Genomic DNA, 17,500 nt, shown 5'->3' with positions numbered 1-17,500 from the left:
TACGAAAATATGAAAACCAGACTGAAGAGGGGATGCCCCACGATGCATTAGTGCGAGGAGGGGGCATATCTGACGTAATTAACATGCAGACAGACACCTCGAGATTGTCGAGGTGTCTGTCCGCTTGTTAATTGTCGAGGTGTCATGCCAACGTTCCGCAATTAACAAGTTACCGGAGGTGCGCACTATACGCCGCATACCCGGCAAGTGTGCATGTTTTTATAAGTAGAAAGAACGCACACTTCACACACATATATATGAGAGAATACCTGTTTATTGTCTCAACTCACCTGTGCAGCACGACCAAGGATTCTATATAAGTTTCTTATACAGGTTTTTTTTTATATGTCCGTTTTCCTCCACAAAACCGGATTTTATATATATATTTTTATATATATACACACGCACACACACACACACATACACAAAGTGCGGAAGGGGGATGGAGGCCTGCAGTTTTTCAGGACGTGTCCTGTTTAGGAACTTTCAAATTTCCGGCACTAGAGGGATCGTAATTCGTGGCGGCTGTCCTCAATCTGTTTAATGAATCACTGCCTGTCGGCGGGTTCGAGTTCGCGGTCACGTGACACCAGGCACTGGGGTTGGTCTTGCTGCTGTGGTGGTCCGAGGTGGCCATGTCGACGATCGACCAAATTCGCGGTTTCGTGGGCACCTTGCTGTCTGTTTGGTGGCTCGAATGGCCCTCTTCTGTTGACAAACTGGAGCAGGATCGTTTGCTTTCTTGCTCTTCCTTCTTCTCTTCCTCCCCTTTAAATCAGAAAAAATGGCGAGTGAGTCAGGCGAAAATTACTTATCCTGACTTAAAGGGCATGCTTATCTCCTATCCTGAGTGTCTGTATTGGGTGTATCCAGAAAAAATAGCGGGTATTAAGTATCTAAAGACTTACCATCCAGGCGTTTGTGCCTGAAGATAAAACATCTGCTTCTTCTAGAATTAATTGTTTTGGAGGGTATCTATATACAGAAATTAAGGCTGTGCCTCCTAAAAGAGGTACTTGTATGCAGAAATTAAGGCTGAGCTTTTCTCCTATAACCAAACTACAGATGCATTTGTATCTATAATTAAGGCTACACTTGCCTCCTAGACCTGAACTACAGAGGTATTTTATCTATAAATTAAGGCTACACTTGATTCCTAGGATTAACTAGAAAAATATGCTTAGCCAGAGTTAAGGTTTCTCTAATCTCCTAGGATTAGTGAGTATACAGGTGTTTGTATCCTAGGATTACAGCTGTATTTGTATCCAAGAAAATAACATTCATACTGGTTGTTAAGGCATTTGTATTCTGAAGTAAAAGTTGCACCTGCTCCTGTACGTAAAATATTCCTACTAATTTTGCTCTGGCATATGAAAAATCCTAGTATTTAGATCCTACTTTGTACAACTATGCTAGTAAAAATTCAACAATACTCACAGGCATGCTGACGTGCTCTAGTTCGATATAAATTGTTCCAATGAAGAAATATTTTCTCCCAAGAATGAGGATGCAAACCGTAACCAATCCTAGGATCTTATTTCTTAGGAATTCTTAATTCTATCCTGTGTGTTGTCGTAAATTATCCAGGAATACGACTGCTCCTCCCAACCTATCCTGAATAACCCTGAAAGTTGTAAGTTATAGTGATGCTGCAAGCAAAACGTGAGCATTTTCCTGATCAGTTGCGTCATCAGAAAGGTGCTGACAGCATCACGAAAGTCCTGAATATAAAGTGCTGAACCTAACCTATGTACAAATTACGTTCGTATCCTGCATTGAAAGCGTTTTATCCTGGAAAAAAGGAGCATTTGGGCGCTATGTATCCTGTGTAGATGTCTGCGTCGTCGTTATCCTATTTTGGTGCCTCATTTGCTATGCCTAATTCAATAGCATCACATAAAATTCCAACTTTTATATATCAATGCACTCCTATTATAAAGATGGTATTGTATCCTAAAATGCAAAGAAGCAGTCTACTGCTCCTGCACACTCTACAGCACACTCTAGTGCTCCTGTATACGTTGCGGCACACTCTACTGCTCCTTTATATCTTACGGCACTTTCTAGTGCTCCTGTGTACCTTACGACACACTTTAGTGCTCCTTTGTCTCTTTCATACAGTCTAGTGATCCTTCGCATCCTGTGCAGATATTGTCTACACAGGATACAATAGCATCTTTATAATAAGAGTAAACGTGAAGCTATTGAACCAGGCATGCCAATGGAACCACCAAAAAAAAAAAGGATAATGACTACATTCTACAAGGCGTGAATGTATCAATTAATAATAAGAAAATAATAATCTAGATGAGGAGGAAGATAGTTTCAGTCGAATTACAAGAGACTAATTAAGAAACTAATTTTTCACGGAATAAAAAAAAAAATACTTATTAACTCTTAAACGTGACGGACAGACATCCTGCAGAGCTAAAGGTAAAAGAATTCTTCCCTTACCTTCATCCTCGGAGTGGCATTCCTTATCGTCATCATCATCTTCGCATCTGCTACGCGGTTCCCACGTCATCTTGTTCTCCTTCTTCAGCCTCCTTCTGGCATTGGCAAACCACGTGGACACTTGCGTCAACGTCATTTTGGTGATGATGGCCAGCATGATCTTCTCCCCTTTGGTGGGGTAAGGGTTCTTCCTGTGCTCGTTCAACCAGGCCTTCAAGGTGCTGGTTGTTTCTCTGGTAGCATTCTTCCTTCTGGCCACGTTCAAGTCCATGTTGTAGCTGCAGTGGTATAATTTTTTTTAACTTTAAATCGTGCTAAAAGGGGTGCTGCATGCTTAAAAACTACGTGCTAGTTAGTAATTTTTGCTTCTGTAGCAGCATCCTGACATTGTTTACGTGTCTAATGTCAGCTTCAAATCGTCATGCAGCACCATTCTGGCATAGTTTACGTGTCTAATGTCAGCTTCACATCGTCATGCAGCACCATTCTGGCATAGTTTACGTGTCTAATGTCAGCTTCACATCGTCATGCAGCACCATTCTGGCATAGTTTACGTGTCTAATGTCAGCTTCACATCGTCATGCAGCACCATTCTGGCATAGTTTACGTGTCTAATGTCAGCTTCACATCGTCATGCAGCACCATTCTGGCATAGTTTACGTGTCTAATGTCAGCTTCAGTCATCGTGTAACAGCATCCCGACAGTTTCTGTGTGTAAAGTGGGCTTTAAATCATACTTTTTGTTTCTCTAGCAGCATCCGGAAAGTCTAACGGGTTCTAAAGATGTGGTCTAAATCCAAAAATATGAACAAGTATGCTCATTTAGCTTGTATTTTAATACTCTAGTAGCATTAGCAGCTTATATGCAGCTTATGAAAGGGCGTTCACATGCCAACGCACCCGTAAATATTGGATCGAATTTACATAATTCACTACAAAACCAGTAATTGCAGCACCCACCGACCCTATATAGCGGCTTTATCATCGTTATAACTGGGCAAAGCTTAATTTCTTCTTACGAGAGTGACAATTTTCTGAGAAAGTATTAAAGGGCCTACGACGCCTGGGCCTAAAAATACACACATAGTTTATCTAAACGGTAATAAATAAGGTCGAGAAGCCACTTAAATTTGGAGACTGGGGGAGGGTATTGGGGAAAGAAAGCGCGTGACACTTACAGTAAAGAGGGGGGCGTAATATCGGGGCTTACACCCACAATCGGGGGAGGGAAACACTTCCTTTATATCAATTGACAAAAACCAATGCTGCTAGGCGAACAATCACGCGGAAAGAATGGAAGTTGACTCCACGTTCTCCCCTTTGTGGGTTGGGTGTGACCCCGGGTGCAGCTGCCCCTATACCATTCACCAACCTCCAAATCAATTTCTGCTGTCAACTGCGGCCCTCGCAGGCGATTGTGCGATTGTCCGCGCGCACTGTCATCGCTTCTCCACGTCCCCGCACATTCGTCATTCCACCCCCTCCCCCAGCCGAACGCGTCCGCGAGTCCGTACGGCGCGCCAGGTGACGAAAGGTCAAATGTCACGAGTGTTTACTTACCCCGTGACGAAAGGGTACGCCACCCCCGTTGGGTCGTAGGGGGTGTAGATCGGGCAGCACAGGCTCCTCCAACCCTCTTGGCTTTCCTTGGCGGCAACACCCTAGAGGAATGGGAAGAAATTCGGGTGTGAGTGTGACAAGATGCAGGTGGACCCACGACGCGTCACGTGACTGCCGAAATTTTCTTAGAAATTGCCCATAATCAAGGCGTTGCTGTACCGCTGCAGCGTGAAAGCACCCCCTTGAGAGGAGATAAGTTGGAAGGTGAAGGTTCAACTTATCTCCTGCGAAATTCCCAATTTCTGCACCCCCTAAAAAATGAAATTTAGAAGAATTCGGCGTAAACAGGGCCAAAACTTCTCAAAATTTTCTGAAGATTCTACCTCGACATAGCGAAAATCGTAGAGAAAGGGCTCAAATTGCCCTCAAAATATTACAAAGGAAACCTGTTAAATATTCGCAAATAACGTCTCTTAAACCTCTAAATAGTGAATGTTTTGTAAAAATATATTCGAAAATAAAGTACTTTAAACCTTTAAGTAGTGAAATTTTTTGCTAAAACTATTAAATATTCGTAAATAACGTGTCTTAAACCTCTAAATAAGGAATTTTTTGTTAAAAATATCCGAAAATAACGTTTTTTAAACCCGTAAATAGCGAATGTTTCTTAATTAGCTAAAGGTTCACAAAATCTCTAAATATCGAATTTTTTGAAGCGTTATCTACCAGAAAAACCCGCATAAAGCGCATCTTCAAACATTTTATATTTAGTAAACTATATACACAAGAAAAAATTAAGTATTTAGAGTAAGCTTTGAAATGTTATTACGAGGATTATCTTGTCGTAAATCTAAAAATCTTTGTGTCTCTAAAAAGACCACAAACGCTTGAAAAGTTCATAAATTTCACGATATAACCGATATTTATCGTCTAAAAAACCTCGTAAAACCGTTTCTGAAGACGTTAGATTCATAAAACATCAAAAAAGTCACCCGTGTATAGCGCCATTCCGCAGCGAAGAACGTCAGAAAATGAAAGAAAATTTCACGATATAACCGATATTTATCGTCTAAAAAACCTCGTAAAACCGTTTCTGAAGACGTTAGATTCATAAAACATCAAAAAAGTCACCCGTGTATAGCGCCATTCCGCAGCGAAGAACGTCAGAAAATGAAAGAAATAATTTACAAAATTACTCGATTTTATAAAAATTTCACTCAAATTTCACTCAAAATAGCATCAATAATCGAACCTCGATATAGCGAATTCTTTCAAAAAAACACAAAGAGAACGAGTTGATCACGGTACAAATTTATTCGTTACTTTAAAATGCTTAAATACAATACATCGAGAACAAACCCTTATATAACGAATTTTTATAAATAACAACTAAAAGATAAGAGAATCATCACGTATGGCTTATAAGATGAAGAATCGATATACTGAACATGTGAAGATTAAGTTAAAGTGACCTTTATATAACGTTCTTAAAGGCAATTCAAAATAACACCGGAAATAACCTCTATATAACGAACAGTTGGAAAAAATAAGCGAAGTTTTTGTACTTATTATATTGCACTTATAAGATTGCAAATAAAAAATTAAAGATAAATGCCGGAGAAACTGCTTAAAATACTCAATATGGCATCGAAGATAAACCTCTATATAGTGATCCCCCCCCAAAAAAACAAAAACAAATTGAATTCTTGGTACCTTTAATGTGATTTTAAAACGGAAAATTTGGTAAGTATACAAAAATAAATCTAGATACATAAAATATCGAAATTAAACCCCTATATAGCGAATGTTTCGATAAAATCGAGGCGAAGAGAAGCCTTGATTCCATCGCTATATGCGGCTTCAGAAACCTAAAATTAAAAACGAAGGGACAAATACAATTATGAAATTAAAAGACAGACACTTGAGGCATTTTGAAATATTCAAAATTTCATGGGAAATTAACCCGCATATAGCGAAATAATAAAAAAAAAAAAAAACTAAAGAACAAGATAACGCCTTGGTGCTGTTGGTATGGTGCTTTAAAGAACAAATAGAAATTTAAAATCACAAAAATTAAAGATAAACGCTTAAAACACACCGACATATTCGAAATAACGCCAAAATCGAACCCCTATATAGCGAAATAAGAAAAAGATAAGCCTTGGCATGGCTTACGGAAACCGATTTACGGTGCCATAACACGTAAGAATGGAAACAATTCTGACCTCTGTTTAACGAAATATAAATGATGCCTTAAAGTTAATCACAGGATAGAAGGGCATCTAGTGTTATCGCGTGCGAGGAGAGTAAACAATCAAGAAGAGAAGAAGTGAAGCATCATCGATCGCTGGGCGGGGGGGGGGGTCGAGCTCCATCGAAGTTAACAGTAAATCGATTCTGCAGCTTAACAAAGAGCTGGACTAATGAAACCTTTAAGTGAGTAGATATCGCTTCAAGGGCTCTTACAAGACCTTTAACGTGTTCAAGGGCTCTTTAGAAGGAGAGAACATCCACTTCTACAATTTCTTATTCGCCTGTTCCTCAACTAATTTGTTAAGCATCCCAGGAGCTCTTTACTTTTGCCCAATTAAGGATGTGTCTTCTCCAGGATGGTTATGGCGTGTGATTTGCTTATTTTCCTTTGTTTTTTCGGCTAATTTCCCCCCTAAAAAGTCATTTTGTCAATGATAAGGAGCCTCCTCTACGCTAAGGAACCCTCTTTTGGCTCCTTAGGGCAATTAAGCTCCCACTTTAGAGGAGGCTGGGGCAATTTATGTTGTTTATAGGATGAAAACAGGCTTTTATTATTAATTAATCGAATTTTAGAAGGGATAAGGCTAGTAAGAGACTTAAACAGGCTTTGATTGCTATTTAAGGTTCATTCGAGAAAATGAATAAGGCTTGCAAGAAGACCTGTTTAATTATTAATTAAGGCTCATTCTAGGGACGATGCGAGGCTAGTAAAAAATTTACACGGATTTTAATTATGTGATAGATGTCTATGTGAAGAGTTTCAGCACTGCTCTTTTATGTAATTGTGAGAGGGCTCACATTCACATAAAATTTAAGGCTACTATAAGCCTTAAATATGTTTATAAGGCACACAATCAAATATTTTAATTATATAATTGGTCCTTGATTAGAAAGTTACACTAGTTTCCTATGTAGAAATTATTAATATAAGGCTTTATACGAGAAGGCTCACGCGTCAACCTTAGAAAACGTGTTAATCATGATTAAGGCTAAAATTTTCCACTACTTTTTTAAAATTCTAGTTTACCTCCTACTTATGAGACTTTAAAGCGAAGTTTCTCAACCAAATTTGTGTAGGGCCTACGTAGGCCCACAAGCCTTCAAGCTGCTACTGTACTTAAGGATTATAACACCTAAATCTTCATATTATTGAATTTCTGTACAAACTTTCAGCCTACTTTAAACCTTTTATGAGTTATGAACTGATACTTCGCGCATTTAGGCTCATAATTTACTATTAATTACATAATTAAGCTAGCGGAAGCCTTAATTATAATAATAGCTTACTTAAGGTTTGTAGACCTGTGTAGACCCTAAAATTTTAAGCCGTAAAAGTTAAATTAAACCTTAATAAGATAACTTGAAAGACTTAAATCACATAATCCCACCTATTGATTTGAAGGATCCTATAAATTAAGGCACACAACTTCTTAAACTAGTTATATGCCTTACACAACTATTTTTTCAAATCTACAGAAAACTGTAAAGGCTCATTAAAACCATGCCACACAAATTATGAGCCTTCTCATAGTACTGTATATCATGTAACATTTCATTGATGTAATCATGCAACTGTGTAGAACAGCCTTCTTGTGTGCACGCTGCAGCGTAACAAAGTATCCCATTGAGAAGAGTAGGCTAGTAATATAGCATAATTAAGGCTTTCACGAGTTGTTTACTTAAATTAAACCTGTTTACAGCGCTAGATAATTAAGATTTCCATCTGCTTATCGAAAAAAAGCGCCACTTACGCAACTTAATCAGATTTTAAAAAAGGCTATAGTTATTAATGTAGTGTAGCCTTTTTGTGAGGCAAATAATTACTTTCATTTATATTATTACATACAGAAAAATACACAGGTTTATCTCTCCCTTTCAGATCGATGTAACTTAATTAGCAAGGACGTTTTTTCCATTCACTGTAGAAGTAAGAGATGCGTCAATATGTCTGCCCGTTCGGACGTGACCTGATTATTTATTCGCGATTATGACAGGAAGTGGGCAGTTGTTACTACAGAAGTATGACAGTTATTAATTCGATGTTTAACTTCTTTAAAAAAAAACAAGGGGGGAAGAAGAGGAAGGATAAGCTCGCAATTAGCATGAAGTGTATCTCTTCTTCACCCTTCTGTATCCTGTTACTGGCCATTGTTGCTGGCTTTGTTTGGCCGCAAGCTGGAGCTAATTTCTGCCCTTTTTTTCCGGATAGTGGTCCTCAGACGTCACTACTCTTTATGACCTCTCCCTAATGCTCCGAGGGAGTAATTAGCCTCATTACTTCTATATCTCAATCTTTCTTATGGGCTCTTAAAGCCCCCATAACTTTTCCTACTCTGAATCGAATTTCGCCTTTATGAGGGCATTTTTATTTGAATAATACGACAAAAATCATATAATTCAGCTCCTGGGGGGCTTCTACAAGACTTAATTTCGTATCGAATGGTAACTTGAGACCGTCACTCGTATCAAATCTTAGATAAGAGGGTTTTAAAATGAGGTTTTTACTATTGATTCTAAGATTTCATATCTCGAATTGGAGAATCAATGAAGGTTTTATTGATTTCCTCCATGTTGAACTCCTGTTTTCTGAAGTTACACGCCAACCGCTTAATGTTGGTTTCATTCTTTGTCTTACCGATCTAAAAGGCATAATAAAATACCCGAATTTGATTAAATATACAAATTTATGCAAGTTTAGGCAAGGAGGGGCTTAAATTTCTCTTAGGAGGACCCAATACCAAGTGGAATCTTCAGGAGGATTAGTGCTAAGAGCCACTTGCCACAGCACAAAACCGCATTGTAATTTAATTCCATGGGATAAATTGTAGAAAATAATTTGCAACTTGAACACAAACTATATGGTGTATTTTCTCGGACACATGGCAAATTTCATCACTAAGTTTTCTTCAGTTGACTTAGTGATGAAATTTGCCATGTGTCCGAGAAAATACACCATATAGTTTGTGTTCAAGTTGCAGAATAAGCACCGGCACGGTTTCATAAACACTACTGTAGAAAATAATACCAAATCTACAACAAAAATAACATTTTTAAGGCTAAAATTGCCTTAATTTATTACATTTCTCACTCAACAAGGTGAAACCATACTATAACACTTGCTAATGAATACAGCTCACAGGCCTAAGAGATAAGCGGCATTAAATTAATTTTCGAATTTAAATTTACGAATTATTTTCACTTAATTACGATTAAATTGGCAATTAGAGCCTAAATTACACACTTGGAGCATTAGAAATCTTAAGTTACTTGTGAAATCTACGAAATGAAATTCAGATTCTTGAAGCTCCTGCTTCTACAATGCGATTCTAGAAGCAGGAGCTTCAGGAATCTGAACAGGAGCCTCATAACACTTCTACAAAAAGGCCTACGGATATTTTACAATATTTTAAAGTGTTTTAAGGCTTTACTGTTGTATATTTTATCTACAAGGAGCCGTAATTCTTCATACATCTCTATGAAGGCCATGTTAACTGTACCCATTTTAAACAATAAACAATGCGATATTTTACACCCAACCTTCAATTTAATCTTCAAGATACACAAAATACTTGTAAAAATCCGTAAAGTATTATATCAGAAGAAGAAATTATACAATAATTTACAGTATTATGCAAAAAAATCTATTGTAAGAGCACTTGAAGAGTGCCAATCTCCAACACTTTCGAGCGATAACTTAAATATCCTGACTTTTTATACGTTTAAACAAGAAAATTAATATTATTTTTAGTATATTATACTGTAAAACCTGTAAAAATTTCAAAAAATTTCCTACAGAAATGTCAGTTCTACATGGTACTTCAGCCTGTAAGCAGCACTCCCCAAAGCTCGATATTAATGGTAACTGTATACAATTTTGCAGTAAAATTTACGATTTTACGGTATTTTTAATGAAAAATAAATAAACTTTACGAGCAAACGAAGCGATAATACAATAAATACTTGAAATATCTTCAGACAAAACGTTACAATAAAAGAACAAAGAACTTTGTCTTGGTAGCAAATTATAAAATTGAGGTATGCGCCACCATTCAAAAGGATACGTAAAACTGCCGTAGTTAAAGACCGAAAGTAGGGCTCACTAAAGCCTTCTAATCGCAGTTAATTAAAAACTTTTTAATTGTTAAATATTTTATTCCCACAGAAAAGAATAAAGAAGAAATTCAAGGCATTGCTACTGCAAGCAATAAACGCCTTGGAAGTGTTACGCACAAACAAAACGTCAGTTCAAAAAGATAAAATAGATGTCTTCGATGTTTAAGAGGCCTCTTTGGATAATTTTAGTTAGTTATTTGAGTAACAACTGTCGTGACGCAGTTCCTCTTCTCGAATTCTTCAAGTTTTGTACTTTATACTTCACGGGTATTTACAGTAGCGATCGTAAAATGTCGTCAGAAGACATTTCCTCCCTTCAGAATTATTTAGAGCCACTGCTGCCAGTTGGACCCTTTTCAAAATCGGCCTTTTGCAATCCTTTAGTCTGTAAAAACATCCCTGTTCCCAGCGGAGTATCTGAATTTTGTTTTTTCATAGTGAACTTCAAGTTCGCTTCCTGAGTTTAATATTCCAAAAATTTTGATGTATATGTGACACTTTTAAGCTAATTTATCTTATTTTAGAGCAGCAGATCTTCTAGAATAATTAGAAAAAACCGTTTAATCGTGCTATTTTCTCGAATTCCAAAGTAAATTTCGTGAATTTGAAGCTTAGAGATTGAAATTCTTGAAGATCAATGCCCACCTCAACACGGCGATGGTTATTTTCAACATAATTTAAGTAACTGATCTATAACTTAGCTTCAAGAAAAGGGCTAGAAGACTAGAATCTAAAAGAGATCTTGCGAAATTTTCAAGAATTTCATGAAAAAACGAAATATCTCTTGTTTAACAATTCCCAGTTAAACCCGAAGCAATAGTAGTACCACACAGAGCCTTTGAAATCTTGGTACAGGGCCCGGTGTAGAACGGGCCTTTCACCCTTTTAATGACAAAATTAAATAGATAGAATGTTTATTAATAAAACGCGGGAGGCCCTACAGTCTCTCCGAGCCCGAGGAAAAATTCCCACTACCATCTCTGGTAACGCACGAAGGAAGGAAATCATTTGAGTATAACAAATAAACATATAAAGATATACTTACCGAATACAAGGGCTGCTCCTGCGACAGATAGGGCTCCGAGGGATACAAGGAGCCATTATAGAAATTAATCGGTGTAGGCATCCATTGATGGTAAAGATCGCAATGGCACGTGCAAGTGGGGCCCTGGACGGATTCGGTAAGGCCTGATCTTCCGTTATCACATAAATGGGAAGGTAAGATAGGAGGTTGGGCTCCTGACATCACCAACTACAGAGCAGAAGAAAAAAAACAAGTTTAAAGTAGCGCCGACAGATAATGTGTACATAAAAAAGTAATTTTAAATTATGTATAATTTCAAGGAGCAACTCAATTATCATTTTTTATTCAGCAGGAGCGAGCGAAGGAACAAAAAAAAACCCAAGGAATTTTTTTGTTACATCGATTATATTATCATTAATACAATCAATGTCAAGTACAGTTAGCGCCACCGCACTGGGAGAAATGCTTGTTACCGAGCGCCGTCTACCATTTTTTTTTGTTTTTTTTTAATTTTTTAAATTTCCATAAATGATATTCGTGAGTCAGAGAATTTCTTTCGCGTGCCACCAATCCGGTGGCATTTTACATTAAGTCCTTTTTACATAAAGGGGCGTCTTCTCGGAAGTATGAGCTAAATTTACATTCTCCACGCCACGCGATCGATACGAGAAGTCTTTAGATTTTAAAACGTGTAAAACGCAATCTGACACCCCCCAATTCGCGGCCTAAACTCTTTAAGAGGGTGTAAAAATGTTTATTTTTCGAAAATAACACTCGAACTAAATGCGTTTCTCGTAAAAAACCTGCGCCATCTTGGATAATTTTCAAGTTATACAACTGTAGTGTGCTTAAAGTAAACGAAAATTTAACTAGTGCGTGCGTTTAAAGCGGGTTTTTATGTAGAAATAATTACAATTAAACGTGCAACTCTGGTGTTTTGTGTTTCCAGCGTGTTAAACCTCGGTTTAACGCTAAAAATTTTTTAAAATTTCAATTGTTTTCGGTGTTAGAATAAACACAATAATGCCTCCCAATTACGACATATACGTAATTGATTTAACGCCTAAACAATCAATAAAGACTAACAATGCCCCGTGTAATAAGCCACATACCTAGTGTTAAGGCTTGTGTTTCGATACATAAAACAAGGTTACAGTAGTGTTAATACAAAGAATTTATGCTGCTGAACAAATATTGAACATCAGCATAAAGTTAATCAATGAACAAAACAGTGTTGAAATTTCAGCTTGACGGATGTAACACGTTCGTAAATATGTCTGCCTGTAATTAAATACAGCAAACTACTTGAGAGTAAATTATGCATGTAAATAGGCAAGATTTTCAAGTAGAAGGGAGGCGCTCGGTTTGATGTTTAACACGTTTAAATAGGAGAAAGAAAGAAGACTGAACATAAAATACTTCGTGTGTTTGTGTACAATACAATTAAAACAGATCGTAGGAGACAGACGGAGCGGAAATCCGTTTACACGCTAACGAATTCAAGAGTTACAACTTAACTTAAAAGCAAACGACTTTTATAAAAGAGATACTTACCTGTGGGGGCGTTTGGTAGTCATACTGAGAACATGCCATTGTTAAATCGGACACGAAAATCTTCTCCCCTCCATCGACCTCGACACTGCAATACTGCCAACTGGCACTAACATAGTCAGCGAACAAGCGCCGAGGTGACAACACGCTGAGCCAATCACATTAATTCATAGCAGGCGTGCGAGACGTCATATGGACGCCCCGCCTCCTCTGCCTATCATATTTTGTGTTACGCCGCAAATTAGCATGGTCTCTCGTACGAGTGTCGCGCTTCCCAACCCCCCCTCGCGTTCGCACCGCTCACGCTTATTAAGCGCCCCACCCACGCAGCCGACCCCAGCGCGCGCCCCAACTCACCTCTCAACTTCCAAACGGCGAATCATTCACGTACGCTTCACAACTTATTCTTAATGCAAAACTGACTCGACGATGTGAGGTGTGACCTTTCTCCGGCACCAGTTTTCGGCTAAAATTTTTTAAACTTTCCAAGATTAATCGGTTATTATATAATTAAAAACAATTACCCTACTAATTACACAGGTTAATTTCGTGAAATCGAATATTTTCGCTATTTAACCCCACATTTTTTTATAATGAATAACTGAAGGTTTGAAACGATTCGCGGTAGATGGCGCCAGTTGTAGGCTTCTTTTTTAATTAATTTTTTTGACTTTTTCACGTAATTTTTGAGTGGATCCTCTCTTAATTTATGTAAAATTAATGCGGAATTTCGCATTTTCATCCGGAATAAGGCTGTTCGTAATTGGTTTAACGAATTAGCTCAATTAGTGGCGTACTTGTTCCCACACCGTAATGCTTCTTTATAAGTAACGATATAAATTTTGGTTACGTAGGAGAGGTTTCTTTTACTGTGTTTTAAAAAGAAAAATCGCGTTTCTCCTTGTCATGTTTAAATTCAAGGTAAAACTAAAAATATTCAAGGACCTTCCTGATCATTAAGCTCAATTATAATGCTACAATTTCGCATGAAATTCGATAATTACGCTTCTGTTCACCAGATATGTGGACCAATGACTTATATCGATATACATGACCCATACACGAAATTAACGTGATTATTAAATTAATTATTTTTTTTGAAATTTCACGTCTTCAATAACGTTATGAAATACGAAATGAATCGCTTGAAATTTTATACATCTTGACAGATGAAAAATGCTTCCATTATCTTAAAAAAATAAACAAATGCTGAATAATCTTCCAAATTTCAATATTTGCTGGGATTACGTCAGGGTTTTGCACTTTAATCTACGTGAGAAAAAATTTTTACCTCACGAGCCTCACGTGAATTAAAGCGCAAAACTTCCTCACGATACGTGAATCACAAAGCGCAGGCTCTTAACCTCACAATTCTCGCGTGAATTAAAGCGCAAAACCTAAACTTAACGTGGATCAAAGTGAAAAACTTCAATGTGAAATTTCAACGCGAGATTTGAGGCAAGAAACATTTTGGCCAATACATTTTTCGTCTTTTACGGGAACAAACTCAATTTAGAGCTGTGCGGAAGGCAAAGACGCCGCCGGAAATCAGAGACTGTTAGGATCCTACCGGCATCCCCCACCCCCACTCGAACGCTAAAAGCACGCTTCTCGACTAATCCTCCTTCTAGAAGCGTGAAATTTGATTTTAAAAAACACCGTCCAGTGATTAAACGGGAGAGGGTGATACGGAAATACGTCAGACGCAGCGTATTCCCTTCTTATTATAATCCCGTGTAAAAGGCCGTTAAAAAAAGTCGTCCCCTCTCCTATTTGTAGGCGAATAACTTAACAAGGTTGAGTCAACTATTGATAATAAGCATCTCCTCTGCTGGCGGGGATATGAGGCCATATGTCAGAAAAGTCGCTGAGTAAACACGGTTAGCTACACATGTCTGTCATGTATATAAGAGTAGTTGGAGCCTTTGCCACCATTTAATTTACAGTGTCACTGAGCAACCGATGACAGCCAGACAGAAATAAACCTTCGGTCCTCCTATTGGGTTACCCCTCTTAACTATCCTCAATTACTCCAATGGCTTAGACCCTACTTAGTCGGGCCTTAGAGGGTCTTAAATTTAGTCGCGACCGAATTAAACTAGTGTCTACAAAGCATAAATAGGAAGAAGTTCCCAAGTTCACAGACCTCGTGCGTCCTCTTACACAGGTTTTCCGTTTTTTTTGGGAGCTGTTTAAGGCTATCTGATGTGGAAGGTCTCGGGTCGTTTGTAATCGTTAACGATTAAGAGGCCCCATCTAGGAATTTTCGGACCTCCGCCTAATAATACAAAGGCCAATCGAGTGGCGGGTTAAATTTTAATTTAATGAGGACCACAATGACTGTGAGATTCCTTGAAAACGTTTCCTTTCGAGGGTGATGTGGGACTTCGATAATAAACGTTAAACACTAGAGAAAACGTGTCGGAGAGCATGAATTATGCAATTTTCGATAGCAGCAGACTGCGGTGTTATAGTTTCTGGTGAATTTAAAGGAGATAACAATGAGATTTTAGCACGTAAACAATTAACAACAATGCCTGTAAACAGGGAAAGATAGCTTTTTTGTGTAGGAAAATAACGGGACAATATAATAAACTAATGAATAGAATGAGCTTATTTAGTGTAAAAGTAATTAATTTACAGTCCAATTAATTGTTTTCATACCTACAAGGCTCATTTGACTGTAGATTATTAGCATTAAGGTTTAGTTTACTGTAGATTTAACGCGAAAGCTTACTTTAGTGTAGATTTATTGACATGAAAGCTCATTTACTGTAGACTCGTCAACATTAAAGCTTAGTCTACTGTATATTTATTAATTTTAAAGCTTAGTTTAGTATACATTTATTAAAATTAAAGTACCGTTTACTGTAGACTTTACATAATTAATTAACATTAGAACCATTCTACTGTAAATTTACTAATAGTAAAGCTCAATTTACTGCAGAATTATAAACAATAAAGCTCACTACACTACATTTTTATCACTATTTTACTCTAAATATTTGTTAATTTTCATACCTACTCAGCTACTTTTATTAAGAAACACGCAGAAAGTAAGTGAAGGGGAGCGAAGTAAAAGCGAGTGCTTCAGAAAGCGCAGCGACATAAAAAAAATGAAAGTAGAAAAATTAAGTGTTAAAGTTGTCACATCGAATATAAAACTCACTCATTTACGAACCTCGTTAGGGATGCTCGTAATAATCCAGCATCAACACCCTCAACCATAGCACATTCGACATACTTACGAAACTCATTCACACCCTGGAAGAAAGTATCAGAAGCAGAAGCCCATCCATCATTCTAAAATAAGGAATATTCGGGGTATTTTCGGTAGCCGTTTACGACTGTTTTTCCTGTGGATCCTAGACTGAATAATTAGTCAAGGGTACACGTCATCGTCGTGATGTATAGAGTCAACTGGCGGTTGGCGAATGGTACAAACGGGGCGTCAAATTACCACGTTTGTGTCAAAAAATAAATGGCCCGATTATATAAAAATAGCCGAGGCGAAAACGTGTGAAAAGTCTTAACATACAACAGTCAGTTGCTACAACAAACTAGCAGCATGTGTTCCTGTCTAGGAAGAAGTACAGCTTTGATCTATATCTTCCCCGCGCGCCATGTTTGATCGGTACCAAGTTGTTAAATTTCTCCATTGGCTCCATCCCAATTCTAGTTTAAACATTCAACACAACTTTACAAGATAATATATATACCTTATTACACGTGTTAAGTGTGTTTGAAAGACTTTACTTTGTCTCTCCCCCTTAAAAATGTGCGAAAGGCTGTGATAAGAGGCTTAAAATTCGAGATATTTACGTTGTCTCCCCTTAAAAATGTGGTGAAGTGCAGCAAGGGAGGCTTAAAATGCGAGGTTTTTAGTCTTTATATTGTCTTCTCCTTAAAAATATGGGAAAATGCCGCCATAACGGGCTTAAAAAAGTCGAGGTTTTCGGACATAAAACTAATTTTGGGGGGATTAATTAACTCCTCCCGCTCATTTGCATAAACATTAAAACGAAAACGACAAGCTACTAAATATTTTAAACCAACCCCCTCTGTTGTTTTTATATAAGAAAAATGCCTGTATGGCAGCAAATCTCCCTATAATTAGGGGCCACGAGTGTGTTTCGTGCACGAAATGTTTCATTTTTCAGTAAGTTAGAAGCTGATATGTACGCTGCATTAAAAATGAGGAACAGCAGGAATGCTTCAGGTGCCAGGTACGGGGACTTGTTTTTTGGTACACCCTTTCTGATCTCAGCCATGCTGAAACACTTAAAACAATTCTAGATAAAGGCGCGAAGATGTCTCTATTAAGTCTACCTGTAGTCTTCATTAAGCATGCTTCAATAGGGTCTTCATTCATTAATCTTGTGTAGGATCTGTGAAGCGATCATTAAAGTCACTACAGGTCTGGTGGAGTAGCTTCAATTAAAGTTATTTATGAAACTTTGACAGTAGAAACTGTTAAAAATACGATGGTTAGTCTCATTTTTTACTATAAAAGGTGCTCAATTGGGGTGTCCTTTATGTGTTTTG

The 17,500-nt window shown here is 37.6% G+C and overlaps 1 protein-coding gene across 3 annotated transcripts; it reads right to left on the bottom strand.

The window, feature by feature from the left end:
• Positions 1 to 256: 256 nt before the first annotated feature.
• LOC136969789 (homeobox protein caupolican-like) lies at positions 257 to 16,336 on the bottom strand. Of its 3 annotated transcripts, none has more exons than XM_067264047.1 (5): positions 16,137 to 16,336; positions 11,426 to 11,632; positions 4,015 to 4,115; positions 2,455 to 2,732; positions 257 to 768 (listed from the first exon to the last, which is right to left on the bottom strand). In XM_067264047.1, exons 2-5 carry the CDS (start codon positions 11,624 to 11,626, stop codon positions 461 to 463), a joined length of 888 nt encoding a protein of 295 aa, XP_067120148.1. In that variant the 5' UTR covers positions 11,627 to 11,632; positions 16,137 to 16,336; the 3' UTR covers positions 257 to 460. The 3 variants fall into 3 exon arrangements, with proteins under 3 accessions (XP_067120148.1, XP_067120147.1, XP_067120146.1); XM_067264046.1 differs by lacking the exon at positions 16,137 to 16,336 and adding an exon at positions 13,313 to 13,666; XM_067264045.1 differs by lacking the exon at positions 16,137 to 16,336 and adding an exon at positions 12,959 to 13,171.
• Between the last annotated feature and the right edge of the window lie 1,164 nt (positions 16,337 to 17,500).

Source organism: Centruroides vittatus, unplaced genomic scaffold (genome assembly GCF_030686945.1).
Source record: "Centruroides vittatus isolate TY-2023 unplaced genomic scaffold, ASM3068694v2 contig_181, whole genome shotgun sequence".
NCBI lineage: Eukaryota > Metazoa > Arthropoda > Arachnida > Scorpiones > Buthidae > Centruroides > Centruroides vittatus.
The sequence above is the reverse complement of the archived record's forward strand: the minus strand, read 5'-3'. Positions and strand labels throughout refer to the sequence as shown.